The following is a 22,073-nucleotide window of genomic DNA, read 5'->3' as shown; positions in this document are numbered from 1 at the left end:
CTTTGCAAAGCACCACTAAACAGTTTGAGAGGATGAGGAGAATTCATGTCTATTATGTCTATTAACGCTGCTTTTAACCTAGATACCCAAGAGAAATATTTGTTAGGATTATCGAGTCCCAACACGACTGTAACTCCTTTTATTCTACCTTACTTACTGATTTTCTTACATGCCAATCCAAAAGGAAAATAAAATCAAGCATATTAAAGAACATTGGTTTCATACCGCTTGTTCCTACCTTGCAGGAAGAATGTATATGTTGACACGAATTGTACCTCGAGATGGACACTGTGTATTTAATTTTTAATGTTTTGTTTATTGCAAACTCACCATAAATGAACTCATTTCCCTGATGAAGTAGAAGCCTTTCAGAAAAGCAACAGAATAACGAACCAGGAGATCTCTCTTCTATAATTCTAGTGAATATAAGCTCACCTTTGATTCAGAATGCTCCCACAGATACATTACCAAGCTGTTATCCAGTTTCTTAGAGAATTTAAGTTGTTCTTCTACCACGGGCCATTCCACAGACTGTGTATCCAAGAATCTTCTACAAAGTTTCATGGAAGCTAGCCCAAATCATCTTTATTCCCCCATCTAACACACTACAGAGTGGGAACAGAAGAATGCTTCGGACTTGCAAGTTTACAGTCAAGCAACCTTTTTTGCTTTCCTCAGGTCAACTTCATAACGACGAGGTGAGAAATGTAATAGGCTGTGTATCATTTACAGTGGAAATGAAGTCATCACTACTGCTCAAGGCCATGCCATTACAGAGAGATAAATGACACAGAGGGACAGAAGGAAAAACAGACCAGGAGATACCTTTGTTCCTTGAGATCAGAAGAGGGGACTGGGCTGAAATAAAACAACAGAACACATGAAATGTCTGTTTTGTAATTTTAATTGAAGCATTGCTATTCATTTTTTAACTCTCTCTTATAAGCACCAAATTTTAACATCTAAGTCAATTTTGGGGGAAAGAAACACCATCAAGAACTTCCCTCCGAAACGAAACAATGATGCTCATTCCTCTAAACATGGAAGGTCTAGCAAAACCAAGGGAAAAAAAAAAAGCCCACACAGAAATAAAAAGTAACAAAAATCACATTCTAGGGGTCAGTGCATTTCATAGTCTTCGCTGTGCTGTCTCATCATCCTTCGGCTGACTTTCAAAAAATAACACCCTAGCTCATCAAAATATACATTTTCCATTGTTTTTAAATTAAAAATAATTAAAAAAAAGAAAACTTGCAGGAATTCACAATCAATTGCCTGACTCGTTCCGATGGCATGTACAGCGTGTGGCGGTCAGGAACGCAAGTTGCGGCACACATGAGTAGAGGATACTATTTGTCTTCAAGGTTTCGCTTTCTTCCAAACAGTATAAAATACCCACCTGGTGAGGGAGTCAAGGATTCACAGCAGGAAATTCAAACAACACATTTGCTTGCTGGCCTCTTTGCAGCCTGGGATGCCCCAAGGTGGGGGTTCTCAGCAGACAAAAGGCCAAGGGCAGGCAAGGATTCTCTCAGGTAACACTATGGCTTCCTAAGTCTCAAAAGATTTAGGGAAGGACGCGAGGGGCAGGGGAGGCAGGCCGGTACTGGAGCGGAAGAGGAGGAGGCAGGGAAGAGAAAGACGACGGAGGGCTCTTGTCTCTTGCTGCCTGCAGGGTGCCGGCTGTGTCCCAGTGCACAGCAAGCAAGGAGAAGCGGACACAGGCTGCGGAAGAGGCAGGTGTGACCCACAGGCTGCGGTCTGCCTCTGGGAAGGAAATGCAGTACAGACTTGCAGCAAGGCCCTCGTGTCAGCTTTGCCCCGCGTTCTGGATTTCTCTGGACTAACTTCACTGAGTGGAACCAGCGGCGATCACTACTGGGAACCTGGCAGGCCCCAGCCTTACTTTTGTCTTGATTCCCACTGCACCTGGCAAGCCAGGTCATTTTAACATCAGAGCAGAATGCGTGTCTTCAGAACTTTGCCCAGCCACAGGTGGGGCAGTATTCTTAGACTAGGATTTCCCAAGCCTTTCGTATGCACATACAGCCCCAGGAAGACAGGGAGAACAGGCCCCGCCCCCGGCATTTCTGATTGGGCTGCAGGTCAAGGTGCAGCTTGAGAAGCTGTGCGCCTGGCTGCCTAGCTAGTTCCCAGCACAGGCCAGGAGACCGCCTTCTGACTGCTGGTGCTGGGTCATTAAAAGCACCTGGGAAGCTGGGGCGGGCCACACCCTAGAACCTGAGAGCAGGACTAAAGAATCAGGCGGTTTTTCTTTTCTTTGGCGGTGTCGGGTTTGAGGTTGTCGTTTATGTGCTGCACAGCTGCTGCCACTTATTACTGGCATTTCAATGTTAACCTGGAGTAGGATTTACTGGCAACACAAGGTCACAGTGAAAGGATACAACTCCAAGTACGAAGGGACGCAGACCGTCTCCTTTGAGAATTCCACAGGACAGTACAGGCGCCCGAGCTGTTCTTCGTAGAGTGACAGTGCTTCCGTCAAATTGACACAGTTGCCCTAAATCGGAGAGAGAGGAGCAAGCAATGGGAGGCTGGAGTCCCACCGAGGAGGGCCCTCACAGGAACAACCGGAGCTTGGATTTAAGTTCACCTCGAAAATGAGATACGGCTTCTGTACTGTCACGAGTCGCACTGCTTTCTATTTACAGACCCATTAGGTCATTATCTTTCTACCTCATTTGCCAAGCCATTTCAAACGATTAGAGTAGGAAGTGATAGAAGGCAGTGAGACCAATTTCTCATTAGCGACACAGTTCATTGTATCAACACCATGCAATTCAGCAAGGATTCATACACATAGCCCATTCGGTGAATTTCCTCAGTAATGGTCACCATTGTGTAGAAAATCAAGTGTCAAAAAGATAATGCTCTTGATTTCCAGAACGGTTTAAACGGCAATCCTAGGAATCTGAAATGTTGCCACAGAACTGTACGCACTCTCCATGCTGTCCCAAGTCTCTGGTCAAAGCATAAACGAATCCAAGTTGACTCGGAACACATATGCCAAGGGTATCCACCACCTTGCACTCCCTATCAAAAACTTTTTCTTGACTTCGTTGTTTTTAAACTTTTCTTCTTTCCCAGTCACTTTTTCAGTCTCCTGAGCAGCTAGGGGTGGTCAGTAAGATACAGCAGAAGTCTGCTGGGGGCTTCTGGGAAGCTTTTCATACTGAACAATGAAGATAGACAGTGTTCCACCCTTCAACTTCTCCGCAGCCTATAAACTGGATGTAACATCTGGGGCTGCAGCAGCCATTCTGTGGCCATAAGGAAAACAAGGAGAAAAGAACCAGAGGTGCTGGCCAAGACATATAGCAGAGCAGCACCTCTCAACCTTTAATGAGCCCCTGAGTCACAGAGATCTTGTTAAAATGCAGATTTGGATTCAGGCAGGATCGGAGTAGAGTGTAACATCACTATAATGCAATCCCACCCCCAAGTGCTTTCATCATGGAGTCAGAAAACAAAATGGACACTTACTACTACCTATTGCCTTTTAACCTCTGCCGCTCTTAACAATAGACTACTGAACCTGCGAGCTGATTCCACTATGTCTTAAGAACTTTCCTATTAATCTGCTTCCAATCAGCCAGGTACAAAGCAAGAATATTTACAAATAAAGGCAGGCTGTGATGTAAGAACTCCTAAGAATGGCATTTCAAAACCAACCAGCCAGCCAGCCAGCCTCGGGCAAGAGGTTAAGAACTATTGCAAGCTGGCCTTGGACTAGTTTTAACTTCTCAGCATGACGTCGTTGTCGTCGTTCAATGCCAGCCTGTTTAGTAACCCATCATCTAGGGTCCTGCAATGGGATCTGGCCAAAGTGCCCTTGGCCAGCATATAATTTGGTTTCAACATCAAGTTCATCATGAGAGCATATAAACACCACACGTGTAATTTAAGCTTCGCAAATAGAAAACATTGCCTGGTTGTTTTTGGAACACATCACCACTGGGGAAGCTATAGATTGCAAATGCCACCAAGGTGCACAGTTAAATGTTTTCCTTACCATCTTAAAATTGACACCACGCTTTGTCTTTCTATATAGAGTACATAGGAGGACCTCGTCACAGACTGTGGTAAAAGTTTCAATCTGTTCTTTCCCAACACTGTCAATAAGCAGTATGAAAAAAGAAAAAAAAACTCACCAGAAATAGAGAGCTACTAAAAAAAAAAAACAAACAGGAATGCGATAGTATTTAAATAGAATGACAATATTTCTTTTCATTTTCAGAACAGTCATGGGGATGCGAGAGAAAAATCTAACAGCAAAGAATTCAGCACCCATGAAGGATGAGAGGAAAGGACACAACAAGGAGTGGGACACACGCAGGGGCTAAACCCCAATTCAGTAGCTTCAGCTCTAGAAAGTTCTACGCACCCATGACGTGTAGGTAGATGTCCTTGTTTAACTTTACTATCTTTATTTGGTTGCATCTTTTAAATCTAAGTTAGTTGCCATATATTATTTCTTTATAACTAAAAACTAAAAGAGAAGAACACATCTGTAAGGACATGTTTTTCATCAAGTTCAAAGGCAGGCCAAGGTAAATAATAATGACTTAGGCAATCACACTTGTGTGAACCACCTATAAAGAAAGCACATGAATAGACAGAAATGATACTAAGGAGGGGTTACTTCTAGAAGGCAGGCAGAATTAGAACAGAACAGAGATGGATCAAGGGTACTGGTAATGGCCCATTGTCGGGTTGGGGGGCTCAGGGATTTGGGGTATTTTGCACCATAACTTACATGTATGTTACACCTGTATTGTTGTACACAACAGATAACCTACAGGTTTTTTCATAGAGAATGTCAGAGAGAAAAGGAGGAAGTCACGGCACTGTGGCATGGCAGGTAAAGCCGCCGCCTGCAACGGTGGCATCCCATATGGGCGCCGGCTGAAATCCAGGCTGCTCCACTTCCGATCCAGCTCCCTGCTAACTGCGTGGGAAAGCAGCAGAAAATGCCCTGCACCCTGATGGGAGAGCCGGAAGAAGCTTCTGCCTCCTGGCTTTAGCGGCCATTTGGGGAGTGAAGCAGCAGGTAGAAGATCTCTGGCTCTTGGTCTCTCCCTCTCTCTCTGTAACTGTGCCTTTCAAAAAAAATTAATAAATCTTTTAAAAAAGAAAGGAGGAAGTCAAGTCCTAGGACCTATCTCTTAATCCCAAGGAGACAATTCCTCCCCAATTCAAAATCTTGCAGCTCACTGGGGCCAGCAATTGGCTCGCATCCCATCACCCACACCTCGGCTTCGTGGCACACTGCCAAGGCTGCCTACAGCGGCCCTGGTGACACTGCTAACGCCACAAACTCACCGCTGGGAGGCAGGCAGTTCCTTAGGGAACATCTCACTTTTGCGAACTGTGAATCACCACTCAACATTTTCACCCTACCATTAACCTTACTCTAGTTCTGAGCTACTCACTAAGGCAAGGGGGCGGGGCATGGCAAGAATCCTGAGTAGCTCCTGAGTGTGTCAAGTGGCAGTTACAAAAAAGGTAGTGCTGTCTCCATCCGTATGTTCTGAGTCCAGCCACCTGCTTCTTGCCCTGACCACCTCTCCCGGCCAGGCCGACATGCCTTACTCCACATGGATGTCAGCATGGCGCACACTTAACGGGCAAATGTACCATGGGATTCCTGGGTGTTAGGAGACTGCTTTCTCTGTTTCTGTTACAAACGTGAGCATAGAAAAGCTATCGGCACGCTCATATGTGGAGCAATTCATGGAAAAGACCATGGCCGTGGGCTTATCTACGTATTTATTGTTGGTAAAAGTCAAGTTTTCAAAGCCTAAGTCACTGATGTTCATGAACAGCGTGTGGGGCTATTCTAAGCAAGCGTTTCCACTAATCACCCTGCACCCTAAGGCAACAGGTCCCCATAGGAGGCAGTCTACCAGGCAAACATTCAGGACAAAAGCAAATGGCTACACTTTCTAGTTGCACCCACTGTCTATGACAAGGCCAGATAGGAAAGAGTGTTGGCTTTGCAGAACACACAGCACCCGCTGCAAGTACCCAGCACTGCTGGTGAGGACCTAGCCACAGGCACAGTGTCATGACTGAGCATGCTGTGTGCCAAGAGAATTCAACAAAAACAAGCAGGAGGCGGGACTTGCAGATCCCTGTGTTACAGGGTCAAGTCCAGCACACGTTTTTAAAGATTGTTTCTAAGGATAGACCTATGCATTCATACACAGCTGCTGGACTTGAGCTCCTTCACCAAGCCACAGCTGCGAGGAGAAAACCAGGACAGGCTGGAGGCCTAGTCAAGGGCCTTAGAATTGCTATGCAGTTTTCAGGATTATTAATCTCAGATTCCACGAAACGTCCAGTGTACGTTCGGCTGGCAAACTCTTCCTCGGGAGGATGAAGTAAGAAACTCTACTGGTGTGTGACAATTAAATACAGTGATGCTTCATTTAAAACAAATACAACACTGAGAGCAGGAGTGGAATTCTTCTGTCAACTCAGCAGCATGCAGAAACCAGACAGCAATACAGCCGGAGCGCTTACCACTGGCTTACGAATCGAGGAATCTGGACACCAAATATAAAGACTGGACTGTCACAGCCTTTGTTGCCAGGACTGCTGAGGATTTTGTAAGACATTACATGTATATTTTTATACATTAAGAAATATAATCTTTAAACTTTCTCTCAAAACTAGGAATGCTCAGGGCCAGCGCTGTGGCGTAGTGGGTAAAGCTGCAGCCTGCAGTGCATCTCATACAAGCGCTGGTTTAAGTCCCGGCTGCTCCACTTCCAATCCAGCTCTCTGCTATGGCCTGGGAAAGCTGTAGAAGATGGCCTAAGTGCTTGGACCCCTGCACCCACGTGGGAGACCCAGAAGAAGCTCCTGGCTCCTGGCTTTGGCCTGGCATAGCTCTGGCCATGGCAGCCATTTGGAGAACGAACCAGCGGACAGAAGACCTCTCTCACTGTCCTCCTTTCTCCTTCTTGCTAATTCCACCTTTCAAATAAATAAATCTTAAAAAAAAAAAAAAAAAAAAAAAAAAAAAAAAAAACCCACACACAACAACAGCTAAAAATGCTCTACAGATTGAGAAAAACACAATTTGCTTCCATCTGGTGGCAGGAGCTCATACTACAGCCAAAGGTTTTTAACATGTGGATAGATGGGCTTTTCACAGTCTTTGTCTCCATCTGGTGGCAGCAGTTCATACTACAGCCCAAGACCAGCTTTCCCTGAAGTGTTCTGTAAGGTATGTTTTGTTAGCATAAACTATTTATATTTATGTATAGAGTGTTATAATTTGATGCATGTATACAGTGCATAATAAATCAGGGTAATGAGCATTTCTGCCTCCTCTAATTTCACCATTTCTATGTGTCTGAAACTTTTAAACTCCAAGATAAATCTTGAGTCCAAAGTCATTAACTCAAATTCACCTACTGAAACAACCTAATTCGATGTTGCCATTTTGTCCTTATAACAGACATAAATATCGATCATCTTCATGGAAACGTCAAACTGGGAGCATCTGGTTGAGATTTTTGAGGAAACTCGGTTCAGTGACATACCTGTGTGAAGTATTTCCCATCCTGTTTCAACACTTTCATAGAGAGATCAAGAATCAGTCTGAGAAACTCCCATGTGGAATCTGCATGGTAAAAAGACATTAGGTTGCATAAATATGAGCTTGCACGCAACAACAGCATCTAAAGACAACTATCCACTCTAAACTCAACAATAGAGAGGGAGGGAGTGCAGGAGAAGAGAAAGAAAGAAGCAAGAGTGAGGAGCTTAAGATCAATACCGAAAGTTTGCTCCTGAGTGGCAAGAAAGTAGTCTGGGTGGGGGTAAGTGGTGCCATGGGTTGAGCAGCTGCTTGGGATGCCCCAGCTCCTCTGCTTCTAACCCAACCCTCTGCTCATACACATGAGAAGGAAGGGGATGATGGCCCAAGTACTTGGGCCCCTGCCACCCACCAAGTGGGAGGCTCAGATGGCATTCCTGGATCCTGGCTTTGGCCTGGCTCAGCCTTGGCTGTTAGGGCCATTTGGGGTGTGAAGCAGCAGACGAAAGAACAATCTCTCTCTCTCAAGTACAGGAAGAAAATAGAAAATAAACACTTTTTTAAAGATACAGTTACATACCTGATGTCTCACATGCAGAGTCACACACACAAAAGCAAGGTCAAAATCAAATGTATGTCCATCAGAAAAAAAGTATGTCCCCTTAGGACTACTTTCACAACATCAATAAAGATTTGACAGAAAGGCAGTGGCTGAAATCTAAAGAAAACTGCTTTAAGGGGCCGGCGCTGTGGTGTAGCGGGTAAAGCCGCCCATATGGGCGCCAGTTCGAGTCCCGACTGCTCTACTTCCGACCCAGCTCTCTGCTATGGCCTGGGAAAGCAGTAGAAGATGGCCCAAGTCCTTGGACCCCTGCACTTGCATGGGAGACCCAGAAGAAGCTCCTGGCTCCTGGCTTCGGATCGGTGCAGCTCCAGCCATTGCAGCCAATTGGGGAGTGAATCAGCAGATGGAAGATTTTTCTCTCTCTCTCTGCCTTTCCTTCTCTCTCTGTGTAACTCTGAGTTTCAAATACATAAATCAATCTTTTAAAAAAATTATAAAATAATTTAACGTCTCAGTGAGCCATTTTTACATTAATATTTGTTTCACGTGACTGAGTTAATTGACTCGCGGACTAGCAGTTAAACCCAAATCCAGCCTCCTTCCACCAGGGCCTCAGTTTAAGTCCCTTTGAAGAATGATGAACTTCATCGAGTCACCTATCTCTAACATCCCCTTCGCCCTCACACGGTGCCAAGACAAACGTTTCTGTGCGGTTTCTTAGTCAACAGAACAGAAACAGGATCTACCTTCTTCTGGAGATGTAGAGATTGGGACAGCTGTCAAGTCATTAATCACATAGTCAAACTCTCTCCCTTCTTTGGCGTACCTCTTCAGTACCGGAATGCAGTCTTCTATGAGAACCTTCCAGAGAGAACAGGAATTCAGCAACTAAGCAAACACATGCGGTTGTCATGAACCAATAGCAGACAACTAACAGACAGCAGAGAAAGGGCAGATGCAAGCTGGGGCCTAGACCCGCAGCACCTGTCACGGGAGCAACAAGAGACTTTCATCCATGTCCACAACGCTGAAAAGGAAGAGATGCTCGGCTTCTGACTTCATGTATTACCCCATTTTCCCGAGAAACAAACAAGAGAAGATGCAGCTTGCCCAAAGGCACCTAAGAAGAAAAATAAGCCAGGAAGTACACCAAGGAACGATCTGAGAGTCAAGTGCATACTCTGAATTCTAATCTATACTGCTTCTCCTACTACTACCTCCATTCTGATCTTTCTATTATACTAAGCACTAAATAACTTGGCTGTTCACTGATTTTTGCACCTCAGCCTTCTAAACCTTTTTAGATATTCTTATTTATGGGCAAGGTAGAGAGAGACAGAGTCATCTTCCATCTGCTGGCTCAACCCCCAGATGGCTGCAACAGCCAGAGCTGGGCCAGGCTGAAGCCAGGAGCCAGGAACTCCATCTGGGTCTTCCATATGGATAGCAGGGGCCCAAGCACTTGGGATTCCCCAGGTGCATTAGCAGGGACCTGGACTGGTGCTCCATGAGATGCCAGCACTGCAAGCATTTTAAACCTCCATTTTTTCAATTTTCTCTAATATACTGCTGATAATAAAGTAAGAGCATCCACTATCTCGGGGTCATCGAGGAGAGGAGTGTGGCAGTTAAGGACTGGGATTCACACACAGGTGCTTTAGTAAATACAGCAGTGCCTCTATCTGTGGTCTGCTTTCCATGGCTTCATTACCTTCAGTCAACCACAGTCCAAAACCAACGAAACATTCCAGAAATAGTAGCAGACATGCAGCTTAATGCTTAAGACACTGCTTGGGACACCAGCATCCCAGATCAAAGCACCTGTGCTGCAGCTTCGGTTCCATTTCTGACTTCCGCTTCCTGGGAAGCAGCAGGAGACGGGTCAAGTAGTTCCATCCCTGCCACACTCCAGGGAGACCTGGATCAACATCCTGGCTCCCAGCTTCAACACAGTCCAGATGTAGGAGTGAACTAGAAGATAGGAGCTTTCTCCATGTTTGCCTCTCAAATATATAAATAAAAGCTTTAAAAGGGGCTGACACTGTAGCGCAGCGATTTAACCTACCGCCTGCAATGCTGGCATCCCATGGGTCCCAGCTGGAGACCCAGCTGCTCCACTTCCAATCCAACTCCCTGCTAAGTAAGGTGTCTGGGAAAAGCAGTGGAAGATGACCCAAGCACTTGTGCCCCTGCCATCCACTTGGGAGATGCAGATGGAGTCCCAGGCTCCTGGCTTCGGCATGGCCCAGACCTTGCTGTTGCAGCCATTTGAGGGATAAACGATAAACCAGTAGATACAGATCAATGTGTCTCTTTCTCTCTCTGTGACTCTGCCTTTAAATAAATAGATCTTTTTTAAAAAAATTAAAAATCCAAGAAATAAATCCTGTGTTAAATGACACACCAAAATCTTGCTGCATCCTACCAATAAAAGGAATTACCCTTTGTCTAGTGTAGCCAAAGCGGCATTCACTACTCGCCCTAAGTCACTCAGTAGCTGTCATCAGATCAACTGTTATGGGGTCAGAGTCACAGAGCTAATGTGCAAACAACCACTATTTTACTGAATAACAGCCCCAAAGTGCAAGAGTAGTAAGTAATGCTGGTGATCTTGTTACAGTACACAACCATAAATATTCTACTTGATTATAACTTGATAATTTTTTATTGTCTCATTAAACTTTAGCACACATATATAAGTGCAGGGAAAAGCAAAGTACACAGAAGATTCAGCACTGTGCAAGGATCCAGGGAGCCACTTGGACTGTATCTTGAACAGATAAGAAAGGACTCCTGTACAGGAACCAAGTTGGGGTCAGCCTCATCTTTGAGTATTAACGCTATTTGCTGAGGACACGTACAACTCTAGGCAACAGCCTGAACTAGGCAGGAGATATTCTTTCATTTTTCTAATTAACAGAAAACACACTCATATTAAAAAAAAACCTCACACATAACAAGTCAGCAATCAAGTACGCCACAATTCCCTAAGATAATCTATCTTGCATTTTTCTTCCATGAATGTTCTTTTACTTAGCCTCACAGCCATAATTTTTTTCAAGAATTTAATTGTCCTATTGTTTTATAACTTACTTCACTTAATGCATCATAGAAATCCAAATTATGCAAACATGCAGCCAGTATTAATATTGCAGCTGCCTTCAATCTATGTTAATCTGGTATTAATCCTATTTGCTATGCTCCTGATTTTTCCATTCTCTCATATATTCTTATGCTCACTTGCATATTCTTTTGTGAAACTTGGATCACACATTATTCTGAACGTGGACATTTTCCCCTAACATTTCTGAGTAATGAATATATATATATATATATTGTTATTTTTAATTATACGAGGGCAAGTGTTTGGCCTAACAGTTACAACTCCAATTCAGATGCCTGTATCTCCTATCAGAATCCCTGGGTGGATTCCTTATACCACCTTGATTGCAGCTTCCTGCGTAACAGTTCAGTTAATTCGAGTCCTTGCTACCTGCATGAATGACCTGGACTGTGTTCATGACTTCGGTCTCAGCCCCTGCCACTGGGGACATCTGGAGAGTGAACCAGTAGATGGGAGCTCTCTCGGACTCTCAAATTTTTAAAATATAGTTTTAAAATTAATACTATTCCACTAACAATGTTCTACTCTGGTCAGTGCCAGGCTTTGACCTCTATAAGCATAGCTCTAACAAATCTCCCTGTACTGATGCCTCTGTGTGGCTGCCAAGGTGCAAGTCACGTTTGTTTTGGTTTTGAGCTTTGGCAGCAACTGATGCTCCAACCAGCAGTATATACAAGCACCTGTTTCCTCTCATCCTCCCTAGCACAGGACAGCATCCTTCTAAATTTTGCCAAGCCTGTTGCTACTATCTTCACATGAACTTCCTGGGCCACCGAAACAGGTGAGCACCTTGTGGTATTCTTACAGGCCGACTTTCCTGAGAATATCACTTCATAGCCTTTATATCCCTCTTTATATGGAACTAACCTCATTTTAAAATCTTGAGTCATAAGGGCTTTTTGTATTACTCCAGGGATGAAAGCCCTGTCATGTTTGTTACCATTTTTGTCTACTCCGCCTTCTGGCTTGGTAATGACACCCAACACCATAAACAATGTCTAAGTGTCTTGGCTTTCTTTAGAACATTTCCCAACTCCAAGAATAAACTCTCCAAATTTTGCTCAATGTATTAGTTTTTGTATCTACAGCTGAAATCACAGAAATTCCCATTTCTAAGGTTTCTACGCTTAGACGACTGTGTTCTCACTCAGATGGGTCATCAAGTATGCCGACATGGCTTCTGAATCAACAACACCCTGCTCCCAGATGAACTGAAATGCAGTTTAGCCCATCTATTTGTATGTGTGTGGGACTACACATTCAGATGTATTCAAGCTCCTGTGACATTCTTCTTATCCAGTAGTCTATTCCTGCATTGTATTTCCTATTTCATTACTGAACCTTACAGTAAATTAACAAAATTTAACACCTCTCCCTTCACTACGATTAATTTCTAAAGTTTTCTAGGCTACTTAGACAGTTTTACAAATGAACTTTAAAACCTTTAAGCCCCATACTCACTGGCTTGGGATTCTGATTCGAATCACTTACAGCTGGGAAGAAATAAACATTGTGCTATAATTTCCATGCCAGAAACCTAACATGCCTCTCCACATATTCACACTTTATTTGGTGTCTTTCAATAAGACAACAACATAATTCCTATCACTTTCCCCATTCTTATGTTTATTCCTAGGCATTTCAGACTTGATCATTACTCTGAATGGCTTTCCTGCCCACCTCTTACCTCCACCCAAACTATCTGGCACTGAACATAGCAGTAAAAAGTTTGAGCCTATCCAATCACTTGACCAAGTGCTTACAATGTAAACTGATTTTCTAGAAAGCTTTCTTACATTTTCTAAAGATTTTTATCATTTATAAATAATTTTTATACTATTTTCATTTTCCTACCTCAAAACCAATGGTGAAAATAAGCAATGAATCTTTATCTTGTTTCTAATTGTAGTGGAAATGGCATTTGCCCTTTATTTTGTATTTTATGACTTACTACAGCTTTATCATTAAATTTCTATTATAATACATTTCGGTAGTTTGTGAGTGACTATCAGGTCCAATGTTATGGTGCAGCAGATCAAGCCAATGCCTGTAACACTCGCATCCCACATGAGCACTGCTTCAAGTCTTAGCTGCTCTACTTCCTATTCAGCTCCCTGCTAATGCACCTGGGAAAGCAGTGGAAGATGACCTGAGTATCCAGGCCCCTGAAACCCATGTGAGAGACCGAGGCAGAGTTCCAGGCTCGTGGCTTCAGCCAGTCCCAGCACCAGCTACTGTAGCCAATTTTGGAGTGAACTGGTGAATAGAAGATCAATCTAACTCTGCCTCTCAAATAAAATTATTTTAAAAATTGAATAACAACCTAAATATCCTTAAATTCTTTGTCTGAGGGCTGGCGCTGTGGCATAAGGGGTAAAGCTGCCACTTGCAGTGCCAGCATCCCATATGGGTGCTGGTTCAAGTCCTGGCTGCTCCACTTCCTATCCAGCTCCCTGCTATGGCCTGGGAAAGCAGTAGAGGATGGCCCAAGTCCTTGGGCCCCTGCCACCTGCGTGGGAGACCCAGAAGAAGCTCCTGGCTCCTGGCTTTGGATCAGTGCAGCTCCAGCCGCTGCAGCCAATTGGGGAGTGAACCAGCGGACAGAAGATCTCTCTCTCTCTCTCTCTGCCTCTCCTTCTCTCTGTGTATAACTCTAACATTCAAATAAATAAATAAAGATTTTTTAAGGAATTCTTTGTTATTACTGTCTCTCCTTTAAAAAAAAAAAAAACTATTTCGGAGGACATGGGGGTATCCCAAGAGGTATTAACTGCTATACCAAATACTCATTCTGTTTCTCCTTCAATTCATTCATATAATACATTATATTGCCAGATATCTTAAAACTCACATATTTACATTTCTGAGCTAAATTCTACTTAGACATATTACAGAATTCTTTATAAGTTACTAGACTTTTATTTAGAAAGTATGTACATACAAAAATTTTTAGTTTTCTTGGTGTACTAACTTCATTCTACTAAGGTTATTCTAATCATAAAACAAATAGAGGGGCACAGAATATTTAATATTCTAAAAAATGTTAAGCAGAGTAATTGTTTATCACATAATGAGCAGTTGCAAAAACCTGCTATCTACTTTAATGGCTAAGGGGCTTGCATGCCCCCAGGGCAGGCAGACCAGTATCTCCTGATCCCACAGACAAGGACCATTCCCCCCCTACATACACACAAACACACACACACAACCAGCCAGCCAGCCAGCCAGCCACTCCATGCCTTGACAGCTAAGGGAGAACTCTCAGCCTCAAAACAATTTTCCAGGCTCCCTCTGGTGGCTGTGCTGTTCCAGAGAGAAGGGGGAAGATGCACCAAATTCCTCAAAGGCTGCTTCAAGCTGGGATTTGTACTACGGGGTTCATGGCATGGGTTGGCTTAATACTATTCATTCACATATTCTTACAATACATACTTCTTGAGAACGCGCGTGTACACTCACACACACACACACACCTTTTTCCTTGACTGTCCTAGTCACCATCTGCCTTTGGTGCTCTGACTTCAGGTTGGCTCTCTGCTCTCAGGTCTACAGATTGCTTTCCTAGCCATTGACAAATATTCCCACTTAAAAACGTACATCAAAAAGTTTAAGGAAAAAAGGAATTACAAGGTAAGCTTATTTTGGTGCAAAAAATTGTTAAAATCCGGGCAGATTTTTCATAATACACATTTTCCATGAGCTAAGACCCCTCATAAGCATTGACTTAATAATTTTTGAACCAAAATAATATTTTAATTGAATTTCCATGAACATTTTCAAGTGCCCCCATACATGTATGATTCTGTCACAACATGCATTTGCTTGCATTGCATATCTGGCTCTAACAAGCACCAAACACATACATTCCCAAAATACAATACAAAGCATACCGCACACAATGTAATTGCTGGTCAACTTTAAGGCACAGTAGAACTTAGGAGAGAAACTAATTGCTCATTAGCAGGAAGTAATTATTCCTACCCCAAACATTTTAATTATATATACCTACCAATTAAATATCCAAATTCCTTCTGAAAGAACTCAAAGAGATTACTCGGGATACAGACACAATGGTGGGACCAGGTCATAAGAAGGCACATGACATCCTTCCTAGAAAATGTAAGGCTATTCAATTCAGAGAATCTGGAGTTGGCAGTTTCCCTATTACCTGGACACCTCCATGGTAAATAAAAACATACCTATAACACGCATGAAAAGACAAGCCATTTATCTTCATCATTATACTGAAAGCTGTTTTAAGAAGGCACAATTCCAATTAATAGTATATCAATTAGATCATCAACTGACATAAAACTCTGTTACCAGAAAATATAATTACCTGATAGCAGTCTCCGTTAAGATTGTCTAAAACATCACCACACGTTTTTCTCATGTATTTCTTGCATCCATCAATCACCATTTGGTCAATGTACAAAAATGGTTAAGGAGAATTTGGACATGTCAAAGAACAGTAGCATTTTAAAAGAAAGTTAACACAAACACAAAGGTTTTATAATACATTTTGCCCAAGATCCCTTGTGGATACCAAAATCTCATAAAAAATAGCACAGTGTATCCATGCAACTTATATTTAAATCACCTCTACATTATTTATAATATCTAATAAAATGCAAATAGTTGTTATACTGTTTTAAGGAATACACAATGGAAAGATGCAAATTTTTTGAGTATTTCTTTTCTTTTTTTTTTTTTTTTTTTTTTTGACAGGCAGAGTGGACAGTGAGAGAGAGAGAGAGAGAGAGAGAAAGGTCTTCCTTTTCCGTTGGTTCACCCCCCAATGGCCACTGCGGCCGGTGCACCACGCTGATCCGAAGGCAGGAGCCAGGTGCAGGGCCCAAGCGCTTGGGCCATCCTCCACTGCACTCCCTGGCCACAGCAGAGAGCTGGCCTGGAAGAGGAGCAACCGGGACAGAATCTGGCGCCCCGACCGGGACTAGAACCCGGTGTGCCGGCGCCACAGGCAGAAGATTAGCCTATTGAGCTGCGGCGCCGGCCTGGGTATTTTCTAATTACTAAAAATTTATTTGAGAGGCAGAGAGACATGGGGAAAGATCTTCCATCCACTGGTTCATGCTTCAAATACTCACAGTGGCTGCACAGGACCAGGCCAACACCAGGAGCCTGGAACTCAATGCAGGTCTCCCATAGGGTTAGCAAGGACCCAACAACTTGAGCTGTCATCTGCTGCCTCTCAGAGTGTGCATTAGCAGGAAGCTGGAACCAGGAGCAAAACTGGAACTCAAAGCTAGGCCCTCGGATAAGGGGCATAAGCATCTCAAGTGTTTTAACCACTCTGCCAAACGCCTGCCCTGGTCCAGAGTTTATTTCAAAGTAGTCATTTGTGTCAGTAAGTTTCCTCTATGGCTTATATTTATTGTATCTTGTTTTAGAAACCGTCCCCGTGGGGCTGGCGCTGTGGCACAGTGGGTTAACGCCCTGTCCTGAAGCGCTGGCATCCCATACGGGTGCCGGTTTGAGACCCGGCTGCTCTACTTGATCCAGCTCTCTGCTATGGCCTGGGAAAGCAGTGGAGGATGGCCCAACACCTTGGGCCCCTGCACCCGTGTGGGAGACCAGGAAGAAGTTCCTGGCTCCTGGCTTTGGATCGGTGCAGTTCCAGCCATTGCAGCCATTTGGGGAGTGAACCATCGGATGGAAGACCTCTCCTTCTCTCTCTGCCTGTCCTCTCTCTGTGAAACTCTGACTTTCAAATAAATAAACTTAAAAAAGAAGAAGAAGAAGAAGAAGAAACCTTGCCCAGCATTGTGGCACAGCAGGTTAAGCTACTACCCGCAAGGCTGGCATTAGCAGGAGGCCAGAATCAGGAGCCAGAGCTAGAACTGAACTGATGCACTCCAGGCATGGGACTCGGACGTCCTAATCACTAGGCCATCCAGCAGGGGTTCTTCCAGATACTTTCAATCCATGACGGGTTGAACCCCTGGATGCAGAGTCCAAGGATATATAGGGTGGACGCTGTATGCTGATCCCAATTTGGGGAGGTGCTTAAGAAAGCAATTTCAGCAACTGCTGAGAGTAAACATGATATCAAAGTCACTTGCTCTTCTATTCTCAACGACATGACTGGCTATTTCTTTGTGGCCACATAAAAGGCTGCTGGTAGTAAACTGAAACCTTTTCTTTTGTAATGTTTAGTTTTCTGAAAGGTAGATACACATATAGAGACACAGAAAGGGAAAGAGAGACCATCCATCTGCCAGTTCACTTCTCAAATGTGCACAACAGCCAGGGCCTGGCCAGGCTGAAAGCAGGAAGTCAAGCTTCATCTCCCAGTTGGGTAGCAGCGACTCAACTACAGAAGTCATCACCCGCTGCCTCCCAGGGTGCACAGCCGCAGGGAGCCGGGACACAAACCCAGGTTCTTGGATATGGGCTAAGAGTGTCCCAGGCAGATCTGAACGTTAATGGTGTGCCAGGTGCCCACCTTGAAATGTTTTTCTCAAGGGAGTGTACATAGCATATTTGTGTACCTAACATTAATTTGAGCCTTAGACACAAAAGCTCTTGGCATGTACACTGTATTTCAATAAAAATGTTTTGTAAAAAGACACAAAGAAGCCCAGTGAACTTGCTGCCTTATACAACAAAGGATATCTCCACCATAGTGACCATCTTTGGTTTCAGTTTGACTATTTCACATAGTATGCCTCCATCTCCACCTCCCAGGATCAGCACATCTTTGCCAGTATAATCTTCTTTGCCACTGCCCATGATGGCCCGGGTATACGCCAAATCACTCTCCGCCAAGTCTAGAGGGAAAAACAGAGACCCAAGATGGCAACTCCACTTGCACACACAAAGCCCCTGAGCTCTCAGCACACTAGGTAGTGCAGGGCTGTAACCTCAAATACAAGCCATCTTAAAAGACTGTCTACAGCGTGGATATGTAACTTTCATCAACACTGCTCATCTGACAAAATACAAATGGACAGCAGTCCCTGGGAAGAAAATGAGGTCCTCAGAATGTTCTCACATGCTGACTGGTGAAAAATCAACTTCATCTCAACCGATGTAATAATCTATCTGAGGATTGCTTCAAAATAATGGGAGACAAAATGGCCTGGGGTTTAGGTGAAACCATAGCAACCTAACTGCTGACATTCCCTGGTGAGTTCTTGGTTTCTTTATGATGCTAGCTGGTCTGCTTAGGTTTGACACTTTCTTCTGCAACGCTATTACTGAGAAAAAGCTATGTCAAAACAAAGTTTACGTGAAAGCCCAGACAATGTGCATCTCAAACAACAGCAATGTCAAATACAAACCTGGACAATGGAAGTACCTGTCTGGAAAGCACACCGCCACCCAGGGATGCATCAGGGCAGGGATGGAATACTTACTAACATCCCCACTGAGGATGAGAATGTTTCCAAACTGTTTCGAGTGCAGAATTTTAATGTTCTGATAAGGCGAGTCTTCGTCATACACCACTTCATCTATGTCATACTCAACCAGGCGCCCGTCAGCGGTGGGCCAGTATCTGTCAATGGCCCCTCCTCGAACAATGGGCGGCAATCTGGAAAAAGAGGGCAATAGGAATGAGGCCTTACTACAACACTGCCTTACAAGTGGACCTGGGAGGCCGGCGCCGTGGCTCACTAGGCTAATCCTCTGCCTTGCGGCGCCGGCACACCGGGTTCTAGTCCCGGTCGGGGCGCCAGATTCTGTCCTGGTTGCCCCTCTTCCAGGCCAGCTCTCTGCTGTGGCCCGGGAGTGCAGTGGAGGATGGCCCAAGTCCTTGGGCCCTGCACCCCATGGGAGACCAGGAGAGGCACCTGGCTCCTGCCTTCGGATCAGTGCAGTGCGCCGGCCGCGGCGGCCATTGGAGGGTGAACCAACGGCAAAGGAAGACCTTTCTCTCTCTCTCTCTCTCTCACTGTCCACTCTGCCTGTCAAAAAAAAAAAAAAAAAAAAAAAAAAAAACAAGTGGACCTGGGAAAAGAGGGGGTGAAAGAGTGATACCTAACTGTAGGCACAATCCTAAGAGCACAAAATGAATTCAAAGTTCGGGATTTTAGTTTTATAACCTCATGGCCACACCTCATGTGAACAACCTTTGTGCATAGCAGTACGCTGTTTCAGAAACTTCTCAGTGCAGCAGTTAAGACACCACTCAGGGTGCCCGCATCCTCTACCAGAATGCTTAGGTTCAGATCCCAGCTCCATTTCCAAGTCCAGCTTCCTGTTCATGTGCACCCTAGGAGGCAGCAGATGACAGCTCAAGTAGTTGGGTCTCTGCCACCCACCTGGCAGACCTGCATAGGAGATGGTCTGGCTCAGCTGCACCAGTTGCAAGGATGTGGAGAGTAAACCAGTGGATGAACGATTTCTCTCTGTCTCACTTTGTCTTTCAAATAAGTAAGTAAGCCGGCGCTGTGGCTCAATAGGCTAATCCTCTGCCTTGCAGTGCTGGCACACCGGATTCTAGTCCCGGTCAGGGCGCCGGATTCTGTCCCGGTTGCCCCCCTTCCAGGCCAGCTCTCTGCTGTGGCCAGAGAGTGCAGTGGAGGATGGCCCAAGTACTTGGGCCCTGCACCCCATGGGAGACCAGGATAAGTACCTGGCTCCTGCCATTGCATCAGCGCAGTGCGCCGGCCGCGGCAGCCATTGGAGGGTGAACCAACGGTAAAAGGAAGACCTTTCTCTCTCTCTCTCTCTCTCTCTCTGTCCACTCTGCCTGTCCAAAAAAAAAAAAAAAAAAGTTGCTCTCAAATAAGTAAGTAAAAGCTTTAAAAAAAAACACCTTTTGGTACATTTTAAATTTTTCTTAATGAAAATGTGAAAGGAAAAAATGGCCACTGCAGTTATCAGTTTCCTGCAAATACTTACTCACAGGTATCTCTCTCCTAAGACCTCCTACACAACCATTATCACACTCCTTCAAGTTCCTATGTGGGCATTCTCTAGTTCAGAAGGCATCTTCAAGAATCCCAACTGTTCTGCTTTTGAATATTGGTTCATACACTGCATTTTGCTGTTTTTCTTCTGTGCCCTCTTTTAGCCTAAAACATTCTTTTTTTCCCCCTGGTGTATTTCATGACATTGGTATTTCTGAAAAGTCTACCTTATGTATTCTGGGGGGTTTACCTGGTCACCGCTTCATGTCCTCCAGACATGACATCAGGAACATAAGATGTGCACCTAACCTTTTTGTGGCATCCATTGGTTCAAGTGGTAGACACTGAGCCGGCACTGTAGCATAGCGGGTAAAGCCTCTGCCTGTGGCACTGGCATACTATATGGGCACCAGTTCAAATCCCAGCTACTCCACTTCCGATTCAGCTCTCTGCTATGGCCTGGGAAAGCAGTGGAAGATGGTGCAAGTGCTTGGGCCCCTGCACTCGCATGGGAGACCCGCAAGAAGCTCCTGGTTCCTGGTTTAAGCCACTGCAGCCATTTCAGGAGTGAATAAGTGGATGGAAGACCTTTCTGTCTCTCCCTCTCTCTGTCTGTAACTCTACCTCTCAAATAAAATCTTTTTTTTAAAAAAAGTGGTAGTCACTGGATCTCTCCATTTGCAAAGGTATGGTCTCCCCCTTTGCAATTAGTAGGCAGGCTATGGGGGAGTCCTCTGAAACTGGGTGAAGGTCCTGACTCTAATAGAAACCTTTACCAACGGCTTCTACAGCAAAAAGATTCTTGTCTGAATCAGTGATTACTGGGATGGCTACAAAATGATGGATTTCCTCATCCCACTCATTTAAATGCTCAGTAATTTTGATAGGATGAGTATACTAGAAACTGCCAGCAGAGGACACTAAATGACAAGAAAACAAACCCCGAACCGCGGTTTGGCAAAGCCAACCCAAACAAAGGAAATGAGGGCTCATTCCACATCTAAGAGAACCACATGCTAGTGGTGTGCTCTCAGCAGTAAAACAGCGTGACGTACAGCCATAGATACAGAAAATGCTGGGATACAAGCCTCTGATTGACTCTTAGTCTCGTTATACTCCCTGCTCACCTGCTTCTTCTAAGAGTACAGTCTGAACCTGGTGCAAGTTAACAAGGCTTTCTATGAGGAAATACTAACATCTATAAAGAGCACTGGGATTGACAAAGCAACTTCTCAGACACTTTCACTTAACCCTAAGAACTCCTGATCCAATCACTTCATCTTCCATGTGAACATCAGCTTGCAAAATGTTGGGGAACAGAAATTTTCCTGGCTGGCGCCGCGGCTCACTAGGCTAATCTTCTGCCTAGCGGCGCCGGCACACCGGGTTCTAGTCCCGGTTGGGGCGCCGGATTCTGTCCTGGTTGCCCCTCTTCCAGGCCAGCTCTCTGCTGTGGCCAGGGAGTGCAGTGGAGGATGGCCCAAGTGCTTGGGCCCTGCACCCCATGGGAGACCAGGAGAAGCACCTGGCTCCTGCCATCGGATCAGCGCGGTGCGCCGGCCGCGGCGGCCATTGGAGGGTGAACCAACGGCAAAGGAAGACCTTTCTCTCTCTCTCTCTCTCTCACTGTCCACTCTGCCTGTCGAAAGACAGAAAGACAGAAAGAAAGAAAGAAACTTTCCTTTAAAAATGTGAAGTCCCAATCAGGACAACCCCTAGGACCTGAAGGAAGCTTACAACAGCCCTGGCGGATGGCGAGAAACGGAGTGAACCGCCCGTGGTATGGGATGAGGGTGGCAGGGTCAAAGTCACCTTCTTTCAGTGGAAGAAACCAACCCCTGGTTGACAGACAGCCAACCACCACCAATTAATGAACTAAGCACAAACACTCTGCAAATAAACAACGCTTATTCTCAGTTAAGTCAACAGTGCCTGGGC

General features: G+C 44.7%; 1 protein-coding gene across 1 annotated transcript in view; it reads right to left on the bottom strand.

The window, feature by feature from the left end:
- Nucleotides 1-886: 886 nt before the first annotated feature.
- The window catches only part of SMS (spermine synthase), a 49,123-nt gene continuing 27,936 nt past the window's right edge, over nucleotides 887-22,073 (bottom strand). The window contains exons 5-11 of the mRNA XM_008272445.5: nucleotides 18,639-18,814; nucleotides 17,896-18,050; nucleotides 15,599-15,688; nucleotides 8,882-8,996; nucleotides 7,575-7,654; nucleotides 2,406-2,521; nucleotides 887-1,399 (exon numbers count right to left, since the gene is read on the bottom strand). Of these exons, the coding sequence (XP_008270667.2) occupies nucleotides 1,360-1,399; nucleotides 2,406-2,521; nucleotides 7,575-7,654; nucleotides 8,882-8,996; nucleotides 15,599-15,688; nucleotides 17,896-18,050; nucleotides 18,639-18,814 (772 nt within the window). The 3' untranslated portion in view covers nucleotides 887-1,359. The remainder of the gene's footprint in view (nucleotides 1,400-2,405; nucleotides 2,522-7,574; nucleotides 7,655-8,881; nucleotides 8,997-15,598; nucleotides 15,689-17,895; nucleotides 18,051-18,638; nucleotides 18,815-22,073) is intronic.

Source organism: Oryctolagus cuniculus, chromosome X (genome assembly GCF_051225735.1).
Source record: "Oryctolagus cuniculus isolate XC-2025 breed Fujian yellow rabbit chromosome X, ASM5122573v1, whole genome shotgun sequence".
Taxonomy (NCBI): Eukaryota; Metazoa; Chordata; class Mammalia; order Lagomorpha; family Leporidae; genus Oryctolagus; species Oryctolagus cuniculus.
This window is presented reverse-complemented; position numbering and strand designations above follow the sequence as displayed.